The 25,224-nt window shown below is 44.0% G+C and overlaps 1 protein-coding gene across 1 annotated transcript in view; it reads left to right on the top strand.

Annotated features, from left to right (window-relative positions):
- LOC140895349 (unconventional myosin-X) overlaps nt 1-25,224 on the top strand; it is a 274,354-nt gene that overhangs the window by 198,024 nt on the left and 51,106 nt on the right. Inside the window, exons 26-30 of the mRNA XM_073304794.2 lie at nt 923-1,046; nt 8,569-8,812; nt 10,383-10,478; nt 11,849-11,942; nt 12,587-12,642. Of these exons, the coding sequence (XP_073160895.2) occupies nt 923-1,046; nt 8,569-8,812; nt 10,383-10,478; nt 11,849-11,942; nt 12,587-12,642 (614 nt within the window). The remainder of the gene's footprint in view (nt 1-922; nt 1,047-8,568; nt 8,813-10,382; nt 10,479-11,848; nt 11,943-12,586; nt 12,643-25,224) is intronic.

Genomic DNA, 25,224 nt, shown 5'->3' with positions numbered 1-25,224 from the left:
CATCTGGTCAGAGTGAACATTTTTCAAAACAGAGCAATTAGGATTTGAAAGTGTGTAGCACTTTATTCTGGCTGAGATTCCACTTGTAGCCAATTCGACCATAGACTTGAACAAACAGTGACCTGTTATGTCTCAGTGGCTGTCCAATGATTGTACAGATCCCTGTGTACTAACAAGCTACTGCCTTTGAAATTGTCTATGCACAGACAATTGGTTGAAAGTTATGTCTATGCACAGACCCACAGCAAATACGCCGCCTCGGACTCTCACACTCTTACCAGGATGGGGACAGAACGTCAGAAATTGAGGCAGCCCTCTTTGTTGTGGGCATATCGTTGTAGTTCTGAGGACAATTCCCAAAGAAAGCAGAAAGACTTACAGTAGCCAATCAGTGTGCTGGGAAAGAGGCTAAATAGCATATTTTAATATTCTGTGTTTTTGGCCTTAGAGTTCATTTAGCCCAGGATATGCTTATTACTTGATAATCAGGAAGCAATTATAGAAATTTAGGAACTGCCATACTGGTATCCTGTCTCTGACAGCAGCCAGTATGAGAGGCTTTGGAGGAAGGAGCAAGGAATCCTGCAATTGTCAGTTATGGAAGAACCTTCCTAAAGGGAAAATATCTTTCTAATCCTACTAAGTAAATTTTCGATTATGTCCAGAAGCAGGAGGGTTTATCACTTTAGGTAACTGGAGGCAGCTCCCTTTCTGTTTAATAACTCATTACTAGCTGAGTATGTTGGCTTTAGGAACTAGTGGGTGAGGTGTCAAGCCCCTATTTTAGTTGTTTGCTTTGTGTAAAAGGGACATATGGGAGCATCTGACTCAAGTTTTACATCTAGTTATGTGGCTGCTGGATCCTTGTTCTGTACCCATCTGCCCTAGACTTAGAGAAGTTGATCTTTTCCTTTTTTTCTAGTTTCTGGACAGTGAGGAGGAAGCGGATGTTTATATAGACACAGACGAAGAATTCTGCAATGGCCGGGTCACAATCTTCAATGGCTCAGGACCACCCTATTTTCACAGTTATCTCTATATGAAGGGTAAGTGACTGTAGTCTATACCATGAAAGCATTGAGAGTATCTTGTTCTTCCAGCTTCTTCTCCCTTCCTTTCTCCATACATTTTTCCTGTTTATTTCTCTACTTACATTTTTTCTGTCTCTTTATCCAAGCCAGCAAAGAAAAAATGGGAAATCTCTGCAGAAGAAAGATTTAGAAGGGATTAGAGTGGATATCCCTGTTAGTGAAACCCTTTTATACACACCAGTTTAGGGTGCCCATTGAGGTGTTTGCAGTTCAGATGAGTAAAACTAAACTACAGCATTGGGGAGATAAAACAGCACAAAATATTGGGTGGAATATGTAAAGACTGGATAGTCTCTAGGATGCTTGCATGACCACAGAGGAGGTAATGCCAGGGAGGAAGAAGGATTTCAGGTTGCAGGGAGATAGCACCAGGTAGAGACCCTTCGGAAAAGCAAGTTCACACCCATGCTGCTTCCCCCTGCCAGAACATAGGCACTAAATCCCTGTTACTCAGAATTTAAGTGGCCTTAATTTGGTTTAGTTTAATTCACTTCCAAAGTGAATTGAGTGGAACCAAATTACGGTCACTTTAATTTTGAATGAATGTGGTCCCACAGGGGTTTAATGCAGTTTAACTAATTAATTTCAAATTCACACCTTCAGTTAATTCAGATTAATTTTCCTGGATGTCACTGTGTAGATGAGCCCTAAAACAATGGCCAGAACCAGCTGCTTCAGAGGAAGGTGCAAGAAACCCCCAAGTGGATAGTTATGGAATAACATGCCTAGAAGGGAAGGTTTTTTTCTAATCCTCTCAATTAGTGAATGCTTTATATCTTGAAACTGGAGGATTAATGACTCTTCTACATTTGTAGTCCTTTCTATTGTAATTTTGGATGTTGCCATGATTGATAAAAATTCACAATCTTTGAGGCTGGGACTTTCAAGGGAGCCTAAGGGAGATAGGGACATAACTTCCGACTGGAATTGCAAATAACTTCCAGTTGGCATTGTGTGCCTATTTCCCTAAGGCAGCTTTGAGAATTTCTCCCTTATTGAATTCCACCAAGGTGTTGGTCTCAACAGTATCTAGTGGCAGTCAGATGCACAGGTAACATCCATTGTGTTAAAAGTATTTCCTTTTTTCTGTTTTAAATTTGCTGCCTTTCAGTTTCATTGACTCTCCCCTTATTCTGATTTACTTCCACTATACCTTTTTATTATAGAGAGAGCTGATAGTAATAGAAATACAATAAAGACCAGTGCAAAGTAGTATGCTTAGGAAGGAAAAACCAGATGAATGAGTACAAAATGGGAAATAACTGGCCAGGCAGCAGTACAGCAGAAAAGGACTGGGAGGTTATAGTGGCTCACAAGTTGAATATGAGTGAATAGTATGAAAAGGGCAAATGTTGCTCTGGAATGTATTAACAGGAGTGGTGAAAGTAAGACAAGGAAGGTAATTGTTCCACTTGGCATTAGTGAAGCCTCAGCTAGAGTACTGTGTTCAGTTTTGGACACCACACTTTAAAGATGTGAACAATTGGAGAGGGAGCAACAAAAATAAGAGTTGTAGAAACGTGACCTATGAGGAAAGGTTAAAAGAATTGGGCATGTTTAATTTAGAGAACATAACACTGAGGGGGAACATGGTAACAGTCTTCAAATATGTAAAAGATTGTTATAAAGAGGATCAGTTCTGTTTGCTGAGGGTAGGACAAGAAGTAATTGGCTTAGCTTGCAGCAAGGGAGATTTAGTCTGGCTATTAGGAAAATCTTTCTAACTGTAAGAATACAGGAACAGGTTACCTAGGGAGGCTGTGGAATCCACATCCTTGGAGGTTTTTAACATGTTAGACAAATACCTGTCAGGGTGGCCTAGGTATACTTAATCCTGCCTGAGTGCGGGGGGATGAATTTCTATGATTCTATTTTTCTTTATTTGAGTTAGCTAACAATTTCCATTATAAAAGATATTTGTAAATTTTTGTGAGAGGTCTAACACCACCATTGTTTGCATCAGGGCCTTGAAATTTGGCAGAGAAAGCCTCAGGATCAGAGAAATGCTTTTTTCTTGTCCAGTGAAATTCCGGTGTGGTTTGACCAAGATATAAACTTATTTGAAAACTTCAATTTTTTCAACATGGTTAACAGTGGATGATGCCCTGGTGTTCTGTACTGGAATTGGTGGTGTTTAATATGTTTACTCATGAATCTAAAATGGGGTGAACCGTCAATCTACACAAGATGCAGCACTGTTTATGTTAGTCAGAAGTACAGAAGACTGTGAGAAACATCAGAGGTCCTACCCAAGTGAGGTAAATCTACAACACATTGGCAGATGAAATTTAGTGATAATAAATGCAAGGTAATGCATGGGAATAATTTTAGCTACTCATGGGCATTGCTGGGTTCAATATTAACTGTCAGAGACAGAAAAGAGACTTGGACATCATTATAAACAGTCCAACAAAAACTTCTGTTTAATTTTGAGGTGAAGAATAATACTGATTATAAATCACCCAGGATGCTGGCATCTAAAATACTTGGTAACATTTTTAATGCTGATGCAGAAAAGGCAGAAGTGTTCTAAAATAAGTCCATACTAGAAAGAAACAGGATGATTAAGTAGTTTCCAGTCCATTAGTAATGGACAAAGTTAAATAGCATCTACTGTGGACAAACATTTTTAAATCAGCAGGCCTGGATAACTTTCACCCAGAAGTCTTAAAAGAACTGGCCAAAGAGCTCCCTGGTCCATTGATGTTAATTTTTAATAAATCTTGGAAGACCAAGGGGAGAGTGCTAATGTTGTGCCAATAGTCAAAAAAGGCAAGCAGGATGACCTGAGTAACTATAGGCAGGTAGACTGACATTAATCTTGGGCAAAATAATGGAAAAGCTGGTATGGAATTCAATTAATAAAGAATGGGAATATAGTTAATTGTTAGTCAAAACATATATGTTGAATGTATTAATGGGTATTGTGTGCATTGTCTAAAGATAAAGCAGTATAATACAAAAAAGAGACATACATACCCTTTTCATAGCTTGTTCACCTTATACGGAAAGTGTCCTTCTAAGATACGCATTTCAGCTAGTAGTATTTATAGTATGATTTTAGAAGTTACAAAACTCTTTGCACATCACTTAAAGTTTACGTTTAACCCACTTCCTTGTGCCAGTTTTGTCCTTCATACCTTGTTACTTTCCCATAGCCATTTTGAATCCTACATTCTCAGTGTTGGTACTTGGGCACGTTTCCTATTCTCTAATGCCAGAGCTGACTGCAGCTTTGCACGGTGTTGTGGGAAGCCTGACGTGGGTGAATTATAGGAAGAGCATAATACTGGCAGTTTCCATAACTGCCCAACAGGAAACATGTCAAAGTGCGGTTAGGGAGTATTATCATGGTTAGTAACACTGGGAATCTCTTGAAATTTGATCTCTTGAATGTTTTTAAGACCAAACTGCATGTGAAGTCAAACAATTGGCTGCATCCTTGAGTCAATATAATACTAATCACACGTGTTTGGGGAAGACAGGTATTGTTAAGCGAACCTGATTTCGTTCACTGATGAGGTTAGAAGTTTGGTTCATAAAGGAACTTTGTAGATGTAGATTTACACCCTGGCTTGCCACACACTAAGGGTACGTCTATACTGCAGTTAGACACCTGTGGTTGGCCTGTGCCAACTAACTCAGGATTGTGGGGCGCAGGCTAAGGGCCTGTTGAACTGCAGTGTAGGTGTTCACACTCGGGCTGCAGCCTGAGCTCTGGGACCTTCCCAACTTGCAGGGCCCTAGAGCCCAGGCTCCAGCCCAAGCCTGAATGTCTACACAGCAGTTAAACAGCCCCTTAGCTCAAGCCCCATGAGCCAGAGTCAGCTGGCTGGACCCAGCTTTTAACTGCACTGTAGACATACTCTAAGTGGTCATGTGGATCTTGTGACCATGCACTAAAAGTTCCATAGTGCTTTTTGAAACAGGCATATATCAAAACACACTATGAAACTTACAGAGTCCACATGGTCCCTTACTGCATGGCAAGCTGGTGAGGTGTACATTTACACCCTGACGTGTTGTGCACTGAGTCTCTGTGGGGACAAGCCCTTAGACTTTTGTAAGGTGTTTGAGTGAGTACCACCCAACTTTCTGATTAAAAAATTGGCACTATGTACTGTCAATAGAGCACAAGTTAAATGGATTAAGAACTGGCTAACAAAGTAGTTGTCAATAGGAAATCCTTGTCGGGTGAGGTTCTGTAGGGATTGGCCCAATGCTATTCAGCATTTTTTATCAATGATCTGAAAGTAAATCTAAAATCACTGCTGATAAAATTTGCAGAAAGCACAAAGATTGGTGGAATATGAATAATGATGTCGGGCAGTCATACACAAGCAATCTGGATCACTTGGTAAACTGGGCCCATTGAAACAAAATACATTTTAGTGCAGCCAAATTCAAAGCTGTACATCTACAAACAAGGAATGCAGGCCATACCTACAGAATGAGGCCTGTATCCTGGAAACCAGTGACTCTGAAACAGATTCATGGATAGTAGTGGACAAGTGACACAACATGAGCACCCACTGCAATGCTGTGGCAAAAACGGCAAATATTCTCTTTGGGTGTATAAACTGAGGAGAAAGAGTAAGGAGGTGATTTCATCTCTGTATGTGGCATTGATGAGACAGTACTGGAACACTGCATACAGTTCTGGTGTGTGCTTTTTAAAAAGGACATTGAAAAAATGGACATGGTGCAGAAAAGAACCAAAAAAATGATTTGAGGATGAGAGAAAATGCCTTACAATGAGATATTTGAAGAGCTCAATCTGTTTCACTTATCAAAAAGGAAGATTGAGAAGTGACTAGATTATAGTGTAAAAAGTCTCTTCACAGGGCAAAAATACTGGATACTAAAGGGCTTTCTAATCTTGTGAGGAAAGACATGACAAGAACCAGTGGCTGGAAACTGAATCCAGACAAATTTAAATTAGAAATTAGACACACCATTTTAACATTGAAGGTGATTAACCATTGGAACAAACTACCAAGGGAAGTGGTGGATTCTCCATTTCTTGATGTCTTCAGATCCAGACAGGATGCCTTTCTGGGAAGATGCTTTAATCCAGGGGTTCTCAAACTTCATTGCACCATGACCCCCTTCTGACAACAAAAATTACTACCTGACCCCAGGAGTTGGGGCCAAAACCAAAACCCGAGCCCCACCACGCTTGGCCGGGGGGACCAAAGCTGAAGCCTAAGGGCTTCAGCCCCAGGCGGGGGGCCTGTAGCCTGAGCCCAGCCACCCAGGGCTGAAGTCCTCAGGCTTTGGTTTCAGCCCCAAGCGGTGGGGCTCGGGCTTTGGCCCTGGGTAGTGGGGCTTAGGCTCTGGCTTCATCCCCAGACCCCAGCAAGTCTAACGCCAGCCTTGGCAACCCCACTAAAATGGGGTCACGACCCACTTCGGGGTCACAACCCACAGTGTGAGAACTGCTGCTTTAATGTAATGTAATTTATTAGCTTAATATAGAGGTAACTGGGTGAAATTTAATGTCCTGTGACATATAGGATGTCAAACTAGATAATCTAATGGTCCTTTCTGGCCTTTAACTCTCTGAATCAATTAATACTGTGATCTTGTGTGTTGTCTCTAACTCAGAAATGATATAGCAGAAATAGAAGGGGTCCACAGATAAATAAAGAAAATAATTAGAGTAACAGAGAGATTTTCAGATAAAGAGAGACAGGAAAGATTGGGAATGTTCAGTTTAGAAAAGAGACTATGCAGAATCCCACAGCTACAGGACTATTTATATTAGTAAACAACAGGAGATGGTTGTTATCTGAGTGAGTGGTGAGGATACCTATGGAAGCACTCTTTTCTCCCTATAAGGTGTGGGGAGCTCCTTCCCAATGTGGTGCTTCGGGGTGGATACTGGAGCCACTGGGTGAGTCCAGGGACAGTAACTGGCAGGAGCTCAGCTGAGTTCTGTCTCCCCCTCCCATCCTTGATAGGCTTTGTGTATCAGGGGTTCCCAGTGCAGTGGGTATTGCTGCCAACTGGTGTTCCGTGGAGGCTGTGATGTCCTATGGGTCCCTCTCTCTGGTCTGGTCAGAACATCTTTCAGGATCAGGATGAGAAAGGCTCAACAGAGTAACAGTGGATTCTGGGGTCCCCAGGAGATGGCGATGCTGACAGCCTTGGTGGTGAAGCTTGCTCCTTCTGGTCCACCCATCTCCCAGGCAGCAGTTGTTGCCAGACAGCCCAATTCTCCCCACAAAGTCTTTTATTTAAGGATTCCAAAAGGGGAGTGATGGGCTAATCTCTTCATTATTTTCTTAATCAATTAGGCCTAATTTCCAAGTTGATACACCAATTTTGGATTCATTGATTTCCAGTCCCACACTCCTTTTGTTTACAGACCTATTAACACAATCCTTGAGTTATATCAGTAGGCCTTTTTGTTTGGATTAATTTAGTTATTCTGCCTCCCTTTTGCACCTTTTCCCACTGACATTTCTTGATATAGGTTATTGTGATATTTTATGGATTTTCACTCACTTGTCATAGTTGAGCTTACAATTGTAATAAATGGGTCTACACATTCTCCCTAAGATATCCTTAGTGGCCCCCATGCTGATGGAGGACTGCCATGGCAGAACCTAGGTAGTTCTCTGCTTGGCATTTACTGCTGTGTTACAGTCCTTCTGCATTACCTGAGTGGCCCAAAGATGATGTAACTCCGCTTCAGAATGTGGCCCAAAGTCTTTAAATTCAGATTGAGTATTTCTTTCTAAAGGACATGCCTGTAGCTCAGTCACAAGGTTTTGTGCTCATTGTAGGATATGGTGGCAGTGTAAACAACAGAGCAAGAGCATAGTGTGGTGAACATCCATCTGTTTTGCAAATTTGGGAAAGCAGCGTGTGCACTCTGGAACAGAAATACGAAGGAGTGAAGGAGGAACTGTTTGTACTGCATGCATGGGGAGGAGTTGTCATTGTTGGTGCTGGTCTTCACTTCGCAGGAATTCCTGAATCAGTGATGGGAGGAACCTCAGAAGGTGCCAAGGTTTGGATTACATAAAGTCCTTCTTCAGCCATCTTTAAAATGAACATTTTGTGAACTTTGTTCTTTTTTTCTAGCTTTTCAGGGTTTCCTGGTTTCAAGCAGGCCACAGAAACTTCAGGATGCACCTTTGTAACAGCATCTTGGCACTTCAGACAAACTGCAAATTAAAAAATGAGAAGCAAGTGAGAATTTCTACAAATTCTACAAGAAAACAAAAGCAGAGTGCACTTTTCACTTCTCAGAAACTGTTCATGTTTGGTTCAACCTCTGATTCTGTTCTTTCTTTGGCCAAACCCTAATCCCAGCCATGTTTCTATTCCAGTCCTCAATTCCTTCTATGTGTGGCCAGGCACGGATCTGAAATGGTGCCCAGATGTCTAATTGAGACACAAGGATTAGACTAGGGAGATGCGTGATGCTGCAGGTTTGATAATGTCTTGTGCTCTTTCCTTTCTGCAGGGGGTTTGATGAACCCATGGAGACGGCGATGGTGTGTTCTGAAGAATGAGGCCTTCATGTGGTTCAGAACTAAGCAAGAGGCCCTGAAGTCAGGCTGGCTCTATAAAAAAGGAGGCGGCATGTCAACTCTGTCTCGCCGTAACTGGAAGCGCCGCTGGTTTGCTCTTCGAGAATCTAAGTTGATGTACTTTGAGAATGACAGTGAGGAAAAACTGAAGGGGACAATAGACATAAGAAGGGCAAAGTGAGTGAGAAGAATGAACCCAATAGAACTCCAACATTCTCTGTCCATATCACTAGTAATAAGGGCTGTTGCACTAGCCTAGAAATATTGTATAGGGTTAGAGGAATCTGAGGGTAGAGAAGGAAAATCCTGTTGAATCATCCAGTCAGTCTCTGCGGGAGTAGGATTGCTCCCTATTTTCAAGTTCCTTGTCCAGTGTAGGGAGCAGCTTCAGACTCCAGCTGAGGCTGCATAGTAGCCACTGACAGAGGTTGTCCAGGAGAGGCACTAATTCAGCACATCACCCATGTGCTCTGCCCCACCCCTGACTCCATCTGCCTCAGCGCTATTCCAGACAACTCCAGGGTTCCTAGTGGAGTTTGATTGTGGGTGAGTTATATTGCTGTGCCTTCCCCTAACCTGTGGGCACATTTTTGGCTGCTAGAGCCAGGCATCCTGTCTTTCACTGGTAGAACCCAGAGATTGAATCAGACCCTCATACTGTCTCCACCTAGAGTACCAAGATATAGTGCTGTCAAACTATTTTAAAAATTAATCACGTAATAAAAAAAAATCACAATTAATTGCAAATTTAATCATACTGTTAAACAATAATAGAATACTATTTATTTAAATATTTTTGGCTGTTTTCTACATTTTCTAATATATAGATTTCACTTACAAGACAGAATAAAAAGTGTACAGTGCTCACTTTATATTTTTATTACAGTATTTGCACTGTAAAAAAGATAAAAGAAATGGTATTTTTAACTCAGCTCATACAAGTACTGTAGTGCAATCTCTATCGTGAAAGTGCAACTTAAAAATGTAGAAATGTTTTTTCTTACGTAACTGCACTAAAAAATAAAACAAAGTAAAACTTTAGAGCCTACAAGTCCACTCAGTCCTACTTTTGTTCAGCCAATTGCTAAGACAAACATGTTTGTTTACATTTATGGAAGATAATGCTGCCCAATTCTTATTTACAATGTCACCTGAAAGTGAGACAGGCGATAGGGGATGGATCTTGTGAGAACAGGCATTTGCATGGCACTGTAGTAGCCAGCATTGCAAGGTATTTACATCCAAATATCAAAAAATATTTAAATAAATGGTATTCTATTATTGTTTAACAATGCAATTAAAACTGTGATTAATCATGAATAATTTTTTTGAGTTAATTTGTTTTGAGTTAATCACTTGAGTTAACTGAGACTGACAGCCCTTCCAAGAAACAAAACGAATGAGCAGTCATGGCGGGTGTAACTAACTCCACCTGTCCACCTCCCCGTTTTATTTTCTGGCAACTCAAATCTCTGTTTGCTGATGGGTTTAAAGAAAGTATTAAATTGGTATGCGTGCCTTCTGCTGTTGTACAGTTTAGCTGTACAGCCATTTTAAGGAGGATTCAGAAATTCTTGCTATTGACCAGTGAAATTCCTGTGTTTCAACAAAAGTGTTGACATGCCAGACACCATTCATTTATTTTCTACAGTGAATGGTACAGCATGAAAAATCAGTCATACGGAGTAAATGTGATGCTTATGGAAGTTTTTCAGCTTGCTGGGTCTCACCGTTCACTGTGTTACAGGGAGATTGTGGATATTCATGAGAAGGAGAATGCTCTGGATATTGTGACAGAGGACAGAATTTACCACGTTGTAGCAGAGTCACCAGAAGATGCCAGGTACAAGAGGGAATTTATTATCCATCTTCATTCATTACTGGGTTACTCCCATGCTGCTCCTGCAATGAATCTCAACTCTTCCCTGGAAAGTCCATTAACTTTCCTCTGCTGGGATGAGAAGGGATTTGTTTCTGAGCTTCATTACATACTTCTCTAACAACAAATATCATCTGTGGACTCCCCATCCCCAGAAATGAGATGGAAATTTAGTCTGTGTTCATGTAGTCATGGAACTTCCTTTCTTCTGCCCATTGTTCCACCACTGCTCTCTTTCTTGAGAGTATACATTACCTTTTGCTTCTGTAATATGGCCTAAGTTAAGCATGACTTTTTGATAAGAACAGGTTTTTTTTCATGCAACACTTATTATAACTGGAATGTCTATTAGCTGATTTATTTATTAAATAAAATCCAAGGTGAACAATACCAGCCATTCATGGTTTCTGTAAATGACTGAGGCAACCTGCGAGGGAATTTGTTTTATCCAGGGGTCGGAGTGAAAGTTGTAATTTATCAGAGTCTTCAGAGTCATCTGATAAAACTTCAGCAATGTAAACCCAGAGAATGACTGGGCCTGGCCTGAATCCTGGCCTGATGGCAGAAATAAGTATTAAATGTCAGCCCCTGGCCTCACCATAGCAGCATCCATTCCGAGGAAGAGGAAAGCACCTGCAATAGAAAGGGCAAATCATTGTCATTTTAGAGCTTCTGTTAGTGACCTCTCTACAAAACCCAAATGCTTCTTAGCTGAAGTTAGAGTAGGATGGGCTCTCTGCTGGTTCTCCAGGACTGAGTCAGTGTCAAGACTTGTGTCTGGAACAAGAATCCTTGTCACAGCCAAGTAACTTCATATCCTTCCTTTTCCATTAAATCATAAAACTGACCAGTTGGAAACAGTCTGATTTTAGGGTTTATATGCAGGTCAGATAAGGGAGCTAGTCCAAGAAGGTTTCTGGGAGTTGAGGCAGGTCAGAAGTCTTTTCTGGAATTAATCCCAACCTGTCTTGCCTTCCCATTGCTGAAACCTCTCCCAAGTCCACTGACAGGTGTGCATCATATAACCCATTTCTGGTTCCTCATACGGGCAATATGGAGATGGACTGTATAGGAGCAGCTTCCAAGGGATTGGTGAGGCCAGGTATCTAGGAGCATATGTAGATATTCCAGGGATAAATGGACAGTTGGGAAAAAGTTGTGCTTCCATCAGGATCAGAGGGCTGAGGCACTTTTGGAGTGTTATAGGAAAGAAGTGAGTGAAATAATTCTTCCATCGGATGGTGGGTTTCTGTTTCATTCTCAATCTTCTGATCATCTTCTGGAATCTAGTTTCACTGCATAAATCCTAATCTTGGTTTTGTTCTGATTGTCAGTGGTTGGTTTAATGTCCTGAGCCGAGTGCACAGTGCCACAGCCCAACAGCTGAGGGAAATGCAAGATGAACAGGCAAATCCGAAGAATGCCGTGGTGAGTTACTAGTCGACCAGGTTCCTGGCAAGTTGGATGTTTAGAGCCATTATTGTTAAGTCAATCTTGCGCAGGTATTTCCAACTCAGCATTGACGTAGTTCCTGAACAGTGTAAGTAAGCTATGCACAGTTCCATGGGCAGAACAGTTAATGATTTACAGACGGGCAGGCTTCAAAACTGGTTTAAGAAGGGGCAGAGCAGGGATGAATCGTTCAGAGACAAGGAATCTCTGGCAGTTTGAGTGGGGCAAAGTAGGTTGCATCATTGATGATGGTTCTGGTTGGTTTGGGGAGGCCATACAGGGTTTGGAGTACAATAAATACAGGGGGAGGAGATTTGTATGAAGAGAATACCAATATATTTTGTTTGTTCTGAGACTGGGAGGTGGAGATGCAGTTTTCCCAGAGCTTCATAATGCTGACTGACCATCACAGCTCCTATGTGGAGTTCTGCATCACCTTTCTGTCTGCAGAACATAGAAGTCTGTCTCATATCCCACTTCCTCTCTCTCATTGACTCACTTGTATTAAAGCTGATGGAATTTAGAAGCAAAGCTTTGGTTCTTGATTTTTATGAGGAAGGAAAATGTTTCTGCTTTAGGATGTACATTGTTGATAAATGTCTGTCTCTCCCCCTATGAAGGGAACCCTGGATGTGGGGCTCATCGACTCTGTCTGTGCCTCAGACAATCCTGACAGGTAGGAATAAGCTTCATTGTAACTACATCATTGCCTTTTGGATTGGTAGCTCTTTGGGGTAGGGCCTGGCTTCATTTTGTTTTTGCACATGGATGAGCACATAATCAGAACCAAACTTGTTTTAGATAATAAGTTTGCCCCGTGGGGTAGCTCAGCCTCCTGCTTTATGCTACTTCAGTCTATACATTGTTCCAATGTGGTTTCCTTCATAGCCATGAGGTCGAGAAATATACATTTTTTAAATGAAAGTTCGTTCCCCTTTCCATCTCGTAGGTGGAAACAGCTTAGTCTAAATGTCAAGATCAGATGACTTGTAAAAGATTCTCTCTCATTCAACCAGAACTTATGGGCTCTATGCAGCTATCATTTGGTGGAATTCTGTGGCCTGTGAGAAGTCAGACCTGAGTATCTGAAATCTGATGAGAAAGAAAGAAATCTGATGAGGTTCAACAAGGACAAGTGCAGAGTCCTGCACTGCTACAGACTAGGGAGTGAATGTCTAGGCAGTAGTTCTGCAGAAAAGGACCTAGGGGTTACAGTGGACGAGAAGCTGGATATGAGTCAACAATGTGCCCTTGTTGCCAAGAAGGCTAACGGCATTTTGGGCTGTATAAGTAGGGACATTGCCAGCAGATCGAGGGACGTGATCATTTCCCTTTATTCGACATTGGTGAGGCCTCATCTGGAGTACTGTGTCCAGTTTTGGGCCCCACACTACAAGAAGGATGTGGAAAAATTGGAAAACGTCCAGCGGAGGGCCACAAAAATGATTAGTGGGCTGGAGCACATGATTTATGAGGAGAGGCTGAGGGAACTAGGATTATTTAGTCTGCAGAAGAGAAGAATGAGGGGGGATTTGATAGCTGCTTTCAACAACCTGAAAGGGGGTTCCAAAAAGGATGGCTCTAGACTGTTCTCAGTGGTAGCAGATGACAGAACAAGGAGTAATGGTCTCAAGTTGCAGTGGGGGAGGTTTAGGTTGGATGTTAGGAAAAACTTTTTCACTAGGGGGGTGGTGAAGCACTGGAATGGGTTACCTAGGGAGGTGATGGAATCTCCTTCCTTAGAGGTTTTCAAGGTCAGGCTTGATAAAGCCCTGGCTGGGATGATTTAGTTGGGGATTGGTCCTGCTTTGAGCAGGGGTTTGGACTAGATAACCTCCTGAGGTCCCTTCCAAGCCTAATAGTCTATGATTCTATCATAATGGTCTCTTCTTGCCTTAAAATCTGTGAATTTATTATTGTAATCTGTTTTGGGAAGTGAAGGTTGAAACACTGTGTGTGTGTTATCTCTGCCCCACTGAATTAAATTCTCCTTAATTCAAAGCATTTCAAGCAAGATAAAAAAATGGGAGGAAAAGTGAGGAATAATCAAAATAAATCTACAGGGCTCAGTTGCACACTCTGCGTGGTGCTCTGTGTAGGGAAGAGCAGCTGTATTACCTTAGGAGGAGCACTGGGATAGATGGTGCCTCTTATGGGACTATTCGGTGCAGACTGGGGCGGGGGCACATGTTAGGGTGAAGTAGGGTGCTTTTCCTGGTATGGGTGCCCACTTCACAGGCTGGTATGTTGAAGGGTGGGGCTATGGCATTGTCCCTTTCTTGCTGAGCTGTTACCAGGAGGGAGCAAGGACAGAGTGGTCCCTGATCATACATTCCAAGGCCACAAGTTGATCATCTAGTCTGATCTCCTGCAGAACACAGGTCGCAGATTTTCACCCAGTGATTCTTTCATCCATCATAATTACTCATGGTTGAGCTGGAGCATAACTTTAAGAAAGACATACAGTTTTCAAGTAAAGGCTCCAAGTGGTGGAGACTCTCTCAAATATATTAGGTTTCAGAGTAACAGCCGTGTTAGTCTGTATTCGCAAAAAGAAAAGGAGTACTTGTGGCACCTTAGAGACTAACCAATTTATTTGAGCATGAGCTTTCGTGAGCTACAGCTCACTTCATCGGATGCATACCGTGGAAACTGCAGCAGACTTTATATATACACAGAGAATATGAAACAATACCTCCTCCCACCCCACTGTCCTGCTGGTAATAGCTTATCTAAAGTGATCATCAGGTCACTTTAGATAAGCTATTACCACCAGTACAGTTGGGTGGGAGGAGGTATTGTTTCATATTCTCTGTGTATATATAAAGTCTGCTGCAGTTTCCACGGTATGCATCCGATGAAGTGAGCTGTAGCTCACGAAAGCTCATGCTCAAATAAATTGGTTAGTCTCTAAGGTGCCACAAGTACTCCTTTTCTTTTTTCAAATATATTAGGAAGCTATTCCAGTTAATAATTATCCTCACTGTTAAAACACTGCATCTTCATTCCAGTCTGACTTTTTCTAACTTCAACTGCCAGCTAATGGGTCTCATTATGCCTCAGTCAGTCTGACAAATGAAAGAGTCTTCCATTATTTGATACCTTCTTCCTGTATAGATACTCACAGGAATGGTGGTTGTGCCCTGTCCTTATGTGGTCCACATGATATAGGGAATCTCCTTTTGCAATTCCCCACCAGAGAGGAAGGATGATCCAGTAGTTAGGAAGGATGATCCACTTAGCCTGGCCTGTCGGAGACACTGGTTCAATTCTGGCTCTGCCACAAACATCCTGTAAGGTACTGGGCAAGTCTCTTAGTTGCTCAGTGCCTCAATTTCCCATCTGTAAAATGCAGATGATAGTGAGGCGACTACCTAGAATGTCTCTGAAGAATCACCTGGGGATGATTAGCCAGGATAGGCAGGGAAGGTGTCCCTAGCCTTTTTTTGCCAGAAGCTGGGAACGGCCGACAGGGGATTGATAACTTGATGGTTCCCTGTTCTCTTCATTCCCTCGGGGGCACCTGGCCCTGGCCACTGTCAGAAGACAGGATACTGGGCTAGATGGACCTTTGGTCTGACCCAGTGTGGCCGTTCTTATGAGAATGGAACAGAAAACCATAGGGGATGCACTATGGATTGCTGCTTGCTTTATACCCCAAAGATGCCTAAGATGACAAGCAATTGTCAGCGGTGAGTCTGTGTTAAGAAGAGTGGACAGAGGCTTTAGAAAGGGACACAAGGACAACAGGAGCTAAGACGTGAGATGTTACAGAAAGATTGGATGGGATTCTGAAGTCACCTGGCAAATCTCTGCTGTTGAAGACACACATTGAAACCAGTGTTCCAGCATCATGTGGGACTACACTGATTGTTGAAGACTTCAGAGATCTTGGAAGGGAGCTGAAGAAGAAAGTCCAATCTTCTCAGAGGTCCTGCCAGTCCTGTGAGCAAGAAAAGGCAGAAAATACTGGCAGTGAATCACTGGCTATGTGACTGGCGTGAAGTTGAAGTTTTGATGATGTGGTACATTGGGCCACATTCCAGTGGGGGAGGAGTCTGTATGAATGGGATGCCTTGCATCTTATGGATAGGAAAGCTTATCTGAATTGCAGGAACAGCCAGGACAGCGTTAATTAATGATGCAAGGGGAGGGTTTAAAAGGCAAAGGCACTACAAACTCAGGGTTTAAAGAGGGAGTGTGAGAGCCAGAAATACCTAACAAATATACTCTAAACTTAGGACAATAAACTGCCCCGCCGAAGAATGAACAAACAAACAAACACCCTGCAAGAGTGAACCTGATTCTCCCACATCCCAGTTGACTATCTTAACCCCCAGGCTATAGGGTCTGTTTCAGTTAGGTAGTTTTGCACATGCCCATTGGTGGAAACTTAGGCACCTCGGGAATTTAGGTGTCTACAGAGTTAGGTGGCAGCTGAGCAGGGATTCTGACGATCTCAGTGGCACTTATATATTGTACGTAGGCACCTAAAGTGGTGAGTTAATACTGCATCCACTTCTTATGTCCACATTTTTAAAAGGATGCAGAAAAATTGGAGAGGGTGCAGAAAAAACCTACAGAAATTCTTTTGAGGGCTGGAGTACCAGGTTCTAAAGATTCTTTGACCTATCGGAGAAAAGCAAAAGAATCAATGGCTGGAATCTGAAGCCTGACAAATTCAGTTTAGGAATAAGACACAAATTTTTAACAGTGAAGGTAATAAACAATTGGAACAAACAGCCAAGGGAAGTGGTGGATCCCATTCTCCATCTGTGATGTTTTCAGATCAAGAGTGGATGCACTTCTGGAAGATATGCTTTAGTCAAACACAGGTTGATGGGCTCCATACAGAGAGAATAGGGTGAAATCTGATGGCTGGATTGTAAAGGAGATCAGAGTAGATCAGGGATTCTCAAACTTTATTGCACTGCAACCCCCTTCTGACAATAAACATTATTACATGACCCCAGAAGTGGGGACTGAAGCTTGAACCCGCCTGAGCCTTGCCGCCCTGTGTTAAAATTACTTTGGCTGCAAGATCTTAATCTTGTAGATTTAGCAAAAACAGCCTTGCTAAAAAGAAGACATTATGCTCAGGAATGTTATTCCCTGCTTGAACATAAGAATGGCCCTACTGGGTCAGACCAAAGGTCCATCTATCCCAGTATCTGGTCTTCCAACAGTGGCCAGTGCCAGGTGCCCCAGAGGGAATGAACAGAACAGGTAATCATCAAGTGATCCATCCCCTGTCGTTCATTCCCAGTTTCTGGCAAACAGAAGCTAGGGACGCCATTGATGGACCTATCCTCCATGAATTTATCTAGTTCTTTTTTGCACCCTGTTATATTGATGTAATTGTAATATGGCTGGTCACTCCATCCATCTTCTTGGTTCAAAATCTGTTCAGTATTGGATTTGTGAACCATATGCCAAAATGTTAATCAAGTTATTATGCTACTGGCATAATATCTTCCAATAATTAATGATATGAACAATAACGATACATGAAAAATTCCATGACCGTATCTGATCACTAATATTTCAGTAGATCAGTTATTCTCAAGCCGTGGTTCACAGAACATTAGTAATCCACCAAACTCTTCCTAATGATAGAGCCTATTAGTCACTTGGGCGCAGACCCACATAGGGACTCATGCTTTGGGGAGCAGTGTTCCTCCTGTGATTTTCTTGGCACCTATAGTTAGGTGCTGTGATGCTCAGTGTCATGAAGCCTGAGTTAGGCACCTAGGCTCCTGATGAATGGGGAGAGAGAGAGAGGCACCTTAAACTGTGAACCACAAAGTCAGCACCCTAGGTAGGGAGTCACCTAAGCTAGCCAGTGTTAAGTCCCTCCCCATCTCAGAGATAAGCACCTATCTCTGCTTGTGATCCACAAACTGCAGGGGAGAGGCTTTTGGCCACCTAAGTCACATGTGAGGCCAGAAACAAAATACCTGGGGGGCAGGAGGGGAAAGGCAGACCTCCTTTAGACCAGTGGTTAGGGTATTCACTCAGGATATGGGAGACCTGCAATTCATAGTCCCCCTTCTGAACAGGGCACTGCCATCCCTCAGGTGAGTGCCCTAACCAATAGACTAAAGATTCACTTTAACTCTTTCTCTAACACAGTTAATATTTAATTAGTCAATTATTTGAAGTGGAACAACTTCAATAGGAGAATGTGAGGGAGACTCACATCAGAATATCACATAGCCTAGTGGTTACGGCAGTCACTTGAGAGGGTACAGACCCTTGTTGAAATCCCTTCTCCCCCTCAGGTGGAGGGGGGACTTGAGCTGGGGGTCTCTGACATCCTGGGTCAGTATCCTAACCACAAGACTAAAAGTTGTGAGGGAGCTCTGCCTCCTCAGTTGTTCTGTGTAGACTCTCCTAAAGGGCCCAACCTGGCAGGTGGCGTCTGAGTATGCCTACCAGACTGTGCTGCTGCATGTCACTTAGGCAGACAAAAGCCTGTCTTCCCCAGTTTGTGAATCGTCCTGGGGCCTAAAGCAAGGCTGCAATGTTCAGAGGCAGAAACATAGGTGCTGAACAACTTTAGGCACCTACAGGGTTAGGTGGCAGCTGAGCAGGAGTTTAGTGGATCACAGTGCCTAAAAAGAGGAATTAGGTATTTTTGTGGTTCACGGCCTTGGAACCCAAGTTAAATAAAAATGTACCCATTTGAAAAGCTTTATGAGAAGACAGACATTTTCTGCAGAAAAAGCCCAAATTAACAAGTATGTTCTCTAGCCTGAGGAAGGCCTCCCCAACATAATAAACTAAACTAAACTCTACTCTTACCGCTCCCTAACAAAAGCAAGAAAGGTACTATTAAAACACAGGGCGGTTCTGTAGTTCATACATTGTGCAGTGAAACTAACCAGAATACAAATCAGGGAGCATTTCACATTTTGTTCAGTTGAATGTTCACTGTCAGCTACAAAAACAATGGGCTCATCCTACCTAAGTTTCTTATTGCATTACTTTGCTTTTAAAGTATTTTTTTTCTCCTGCAAGCTGCAGGGGCTTTCACAGTACAGTTATGGAATTTTTGTATTTTAAGGAATTCTTAGCTGTGTATTAAGGTGGAAAGTTTTAGACACTACTTCAGCTAAGCTCTTTACACTGAAGGAGTGTAGAATAATACTTAGGTCTGGTCTTACACTACAGACCTATATCGGTATAACTATGTCACTCAGGTGTATTAATTCGGTTTAGAGCATCTTCGATAAAACGCTACAGTGGTACAGCTGCACCCATGCAGGATTTTGGGTGTAGACTTGCCCTTAGTCTCTATCCCATTGTAATCCCAGGTGCAAAGTGAGGTGGCTGGCCAGAGATGTAGGACTGGAACTTCTGCTTCCTAAGTCTGGCTTGACTCTCTTCTGCTCCACAGCACTGGGTATCAGATACAGAGGCTCCCCTCCCCCGCCACCTCCAGATTCAGTTCTGATTCCTTAGAAATTAGTGAATGCTCTCAATTAGGGGCTGTGTTCCTCTTGTCCCGTTGCTCACAAACAGGGAAGAATTGGTAGGAGAAGTAGAAGTAGAAGTGGGAGGCAACCTGGGCAGCAGTCACCATGAAATAGTAGAGTTCAGGATCCTGAAGAAAGGAGAGCAGCAGAAAACGGACCTTGGACTTCAGAAAAGCAGACTTTGACTCCCTCAGGAAACTGATGGGCAGGATCCCTCGGGAGGCTAATATGAGAGGGAAAGGAGCTGGGAGAACTGGCTGTATTTTAAAGAATCATAGAATATCAGGGTTGGAAGGGACCTCAGGAGGTCATCTAGTCCAACCCCCTGCTCAAAGCAGGACCAATCCCCAACTAAATCATCCCAGCCAGGGCTTTGTCAAGCCTGACCTTAAAAACTTCTAAGGAAGGAGATTCCACCACCTCCCTAGGTAACCCATTCCAGTGTTTCACCACCCTCCCAGTGAAAAAGTTTTTCCTAATATCCAACCTAAACCTCCCCCACTGCAACTTGAGACCATTACTCCTTGTTCTGTCATCTGCTACTACTGAGAACAGTCCAGAGCCATCCTCTTTGGAACCCCCTTTCAGGTAGTTGAAAGCAGCTATCAAATCCCCCCTCATTCTTCTCTTCTGCAGACTAAACAATCCCAGTTCCCTCAGCCTCTCCTCATAAGTCATGTGTTCCAGTCCCCTAATCATTTTTGTTGCCCTCCGCTGGACATTTTCCAATTTTTCCACATCTTTCTTGTAGTGTGGGGCCCAAAACTGGACACAGTACTCCAGATGAGGCCTCACCGATGTCGAATAGAGAGGAACGATCACGTCCCTCAATCTGCTGGCAATGTCCCTTCTTATACATCCCAAAATGCCATTGGGCCTTCTTGGCAACGAGAGCACACTGTTGACTCATATCCAGCTTCTCGTCCACTGTAACCCCTAGGTCCTTTTCTGCAGAACTGCTGCCTAGCCATTCGGTCCCTAGTCTGTAGCGGTGCATGGGATTCTTCAGTCAAAGCCGGCCCAAGGACCGACCCTTGGGGCACTCCACTTGATACTGGCTGCCAACTAGACATGGAGCCATTGATCACTACCCGTTGAGCCCGACAATCTAGCCAGCTTTCTATCCACCTTATGGTCCATTCATCTAGCCCATACTTCTTTGACTTGCTGACAAGAATACTGTGGGAGACCGTGTCAAAAGCTTTGCTAAAGTCAAGGAACAACACGTCCAGATTAGATTAGTCAGGCATGACTTGTCCTTGGTGAATCCATGCTGACTGTTCCTGATCACTTTCCTCTCCTCTAAGTGCTTCAGAATTGTTTCCTTGAGGACCTGCTCCATGATTTTTCCAGGGACTGAGGTGAGGCTGACCGGCCTGTAGTTTCCAGGATCCTCCTCCTTCCCTTTTTTAAAGATGGGCACTACATTAGCCTTTTTCCAGTCGTCCGGGATCTCCCCCAATCGCCAAGAGTTTTCAAAGATAATGGCAATGGCTCTGCAATCACATCCGCCAACTCCTTCAGCACTCTTGGATGCAATGCATCCGGCCCCATGGACTTGTGATCGTCCAGATTTTCTATATAGTCCCGAACCACTCCTTTCTCCACAGAGGGCTGGTCACCTCCTCCCCATGCTGTGCTGCCCAGTGCAGTAGTCTGGGAGCTGACCTTGTTCGTGAAGACAGAGGCAAAAAAAGCATTGAGTACATTCGCTTTTTCCACATTCTCTGTCACTAGGTTGCCTCCCTCATTCAGGAAGGGGCCCACGCTTTCCTTGACTTTCTTCTTGTTGCTAACATACCTGAAGAAACCCTTCTTGTTACTCTTAACATCTCTTGCTAGCTGCAACTCCAGGTGTGATTTGGCCTTCCTGATTTCACTCCTGCATGCCTGAGCAATATTTTATACTCTTCCCTGGTCATTTGTCCAATCTTCCACTTCTTGTAAGCTTCTTTTTTGTGTTTAAGATCAGCAAGGATTTCACTGTTAAGCCAAGCTGGTCGCCTGCCATATTTACTATTCTTTCTACACATCGGGATGGTTTGTCCCTGTAACCTCAAGAAGGATTCTTTAAAATACAGCCAGCTCTCCTGGACTCCTTTCCCCCTCATGTTATTCTCCCAGGGGATCCTGCCCATCAGTTCCCTGATGGAGTCAAAGTCTGCTTTTCTGAAGTCCAGGGTCCATATTCTGCTGCTCTCCTTTCTTCCCTGTGTCAGGATCCTGAACTTGACCATCTCATGGTCACTGCTTCCCAGGTTCCCATCCACTTTTGCTTCCCCTACTAATTCTTCCCGGTTTGTGAGCAGCAGGTCAAGAAGAGCTCTGCCCCTAGTTGGTTCGTCCAGCGCTTGCACCAGGAAATTGTCCCCTACACTTTCGAGAAACTTCCTGGATTGTCTGTGCACTGCTGTATTGCTCTCCCAGCAGATATCAGGGTGATTGAAGTCTCCCATGAGAACCAGGGCCTGCGATCTAGTAATTTCCGTGAGTTGCCAGAAGAAAGCCTCGTCCACCTCATCCCCCTGGTCCGGTGGTCTATAGCAGACTCCCACCACGACATCGCCCTTGTTGCTCACGCTTCTAAACTTAATCCAGAGACTCTCAGGTTTTTCTGCAGTTTCATACTTGAGCTCTGAGCAGTCATACTGCTCCCTTACATACAATGCAACTTCCCCACCTTTTCTGCCCTGCCTGTCCTTCCTGAACAGTTTATATCCACCCATGACAGTACTCCAGTCATGTGAGTTATCCCACCAAGTCTCTGTTATTCCAATCATATCATAATTCCTTGACTGTGCCAGGACTTCCAGTTCTCCCTGCTTGTTTCCCAGGCTTCTTGCATTTGTGTATAGGCACTTGAGATAACTTGCTGATCGTCCCTCTTTCTCAGTATGAGGTAGGAGCCCTGCCCTCTCACATGCTCCTGCTCGTGCTTCCTCCAGGTATCCCACTTCCCCACTTACCTCAGGGCTTTGGTCTCCTTCCCCCGGTGAACCTAGTTTAAAGCCCTCCTCACTAGGTTAGCCAGCCTGCTTGCGAAGATGCTCTTCCCTCTCTTTGTTAGGGTGGAGCCCATCTCTGCCTAGCACCACTCCTTCTTGGAACACCATCCCATGGTCAAAGAATCCAAAGCCTTCTCTCCGACACCACCTGCGTAGCCACTCGTTGACTTCCACGATTCGACGGTCTCTACCCAGGCCTTTTCCTTTCACGGGAGGATAGACGAAAACACCACTTGCACCTCAAACTCCTTTATCCTTCAAACCCAGTAGTCTGCAGTGATCCGCTCGAGGTCATTCTTGGCAGTATCATTGGTGTCCACGTGGAGAAGCAGGAAGGGGTAGCGATCCGAGGGCTTGATGAGTCTTGGCAGTCTCTCTGTCACATCGTGAATCCTAGCTCCTAGCAAGCAGCAGACTTCTCGGTTTTCCTGATCGGGGCAACAGATAGATGACTCAGTCCCCCTGAGGAGAGAGTCCCCAATCACCACCACCCGCCTCCTTCTCTTGGGAGCAGTGGTTGTGGAACCCCCATCCCTAGCACAGTGCATCTCATGCCTTGCAATCGGTGGAGTCTCCTTCTGTTCCCTTCCCTCAGATGTATCATCTAGTCCACTCTCCGCATTAGTACCTGTGGAGAGAACATGAAAACGGTTGCTTACCTGTATCTGCATTGCTGGTACATGGACGCTCCCCTTTCTTTTTCTGGAGGTCACATGCTGCCAAATTTCTTCACCGTCCTCCTGTCCCCGCTGCGCAGCCTGCTCTGAATCTTCAGAACGTTGTGTCTGTAGAAGCATATCCTGACGTCTGTCCAGGAAATCTTCAGTTTGTCTTATGCAATGCAGGGTCGATACCTGTTGCTCCAGACCTTGAACCTTCTCTTCCAATATGGAGACCAGCTTGCACTTCGTACAGACAAAGTCGCTTCTCTCCTGTGGAAGAAAGACAAACATGGCACATCCAGTGCAGGTCACAACAGCTGAACACTCACAATCCATATTACCTTCCTTCTTCGAGCTTCCTCAGGAGTTGTAGTAACTACTCAGAGAAGCTGGCAAGATGTAAGCTTCAGTGGGCTCTCCCCAGGCGAACTCCCAGGCAAACTCCCTCTGTTAGCCTCTCTGCTGTTCGCCGCTCAACTGACTGGCTTTTTCTAACAGTCAGGCCCTCTCAAGGCTCACCTGGAACAAAGCATTCCCAATTCACACTTTTCAAACAGCCAATCAAGCACACGGTCAAACTGTCCAACTGTCCCCACAACAGACACTCCGATACTCACCAGCACAGCCTCCCTAATGCAGCCCTTAGCGTACCTCCTCTCAGACAGATCCCAGACAAACTCCCAGGCAAACTCCAAATAAGAAGCCTTATTGGGCGCAGGAACAAACCATCCCAATGTGCAGAAACAATAGCAAATATGGCAGGCAACCACCTTGGCTTAACAGAGAAATCTTTTGTGAGCTTAAACACAAAAGGGAAGCTTACAAGAAGTGGAAACTTGGACAGATGACTAGGGAAGAGTATAAAAATATTGCTCAAGCATGCAGGGGTGTAATCAGGAAGGCCAAAGAACAATTGGAGTTGCAGCTAGCAAGGGATGTGAAGGGTAACCAGAAGGGTTTCTACAGGTATGTTAGCAACAAGAAGAAAGTCAGGGAAAGTGTGGGACCCCTACTGAATGGGGGAGGCAACCTAGTGACAGAGGATGTGGAAAAAGCTAATGTACTCGATGCTTTTTTTTTGCCTCGGTCTTCACAGACAAGGTCAGCTCCCAGACTGCTGCGCTGGGCAGCACAGTATGGGGAGGAGGTGAGCAACCTCAGTGATGAAAGAACAGGTTAAGGAGTATTTAGAAAAGCTGAACCTGCAAAAGTCCCAGGGGCCAGATGCAATGCATCCGAGGGTGCTGAGGGAATTGGCTGATGTGATTGCAGAGCCATTGGCCATTATCTTTGAAAACTTGTGACGATCGGGGGAGGTCCCGGACAATTAGAAAAAGGCAAATATAGTGCCCATCTTTTAAAAAGGGAAGGAGGAGAATCCAGGGAACTACAGACCGGTCAGCCTCATCTCAGTCTCTGGAAAAATCATGGAGCAGGTCCTCAAGGAATCCATTTTAAAGCACTTGGAGGACAGGAAAGTGATCAGGAACAATCAACATGGATTCACCAAGGGCAAGTCATGCCTGACCAACCTGATTGCTTTCTGTGATGAGATAACTGGTTCTGTGGATATGGGGAAAGCGGTGGATGTGATACACCTTGACTTTAGCAAAGCTTTTGACACGGTCTCCCACGTTATTCTTGCCAGCAAGTTAAAGTATGGATTGGATGAATGGACCATAAGGTGGATAGAAAGCTGGCTAAATCGTGGGGCTCAACAGGTAGTGATCAATGGCTCAATGTCTAGTTGGCAGCCAGTATCAAGTCGAGTGCCCCAGGGGATCTGTCCTGGGGCCGGTTTTGTTCAGCATCTTCGTTAATGATCTGGATGATGGGATGGATTGCACCCTCAGCAAGTTCGCAGATGACACTAAAGGGCGGGGAGAGGTAGATTCACTGGAGGGTAGGGATAGGGTCCAGAGTGACCTAGACAAATTGGAGAATTGGGCGAAAAGAAATCTGATGAAGTTCAACAAGGACAAGTGCAGAGTCCTGCATTTAGGACAGAAGAATCCCAGGCACTGCTACAGGCTGGGGACTGACCGGCTAAGCGGCAGGTCTGCAGAAAAGGACCTGGGGATTACAGTGGACAAGAAGCTGGATATGAATCAAG

The sequence above is a fragment of the Lepidochelys kempii genome, chromosome 11 (assembly GCF_965140285.1).
Source record: "Lepidochelys kempii isolate rLepKem1 chromosome 11, rLepKem1.hap1, whole genome shotgun sequence".
NCBI classification, from domain to species: Eukaryota; Metazoa; Chordata; order Testudines; family Cheloniidae; genus Lepidochelys; species Lepidochelys kempii.
Note: the sequence above shows the minus strand (reverse complement) of the source record. Positions and strands in the feature narration are given on the sequence as shown.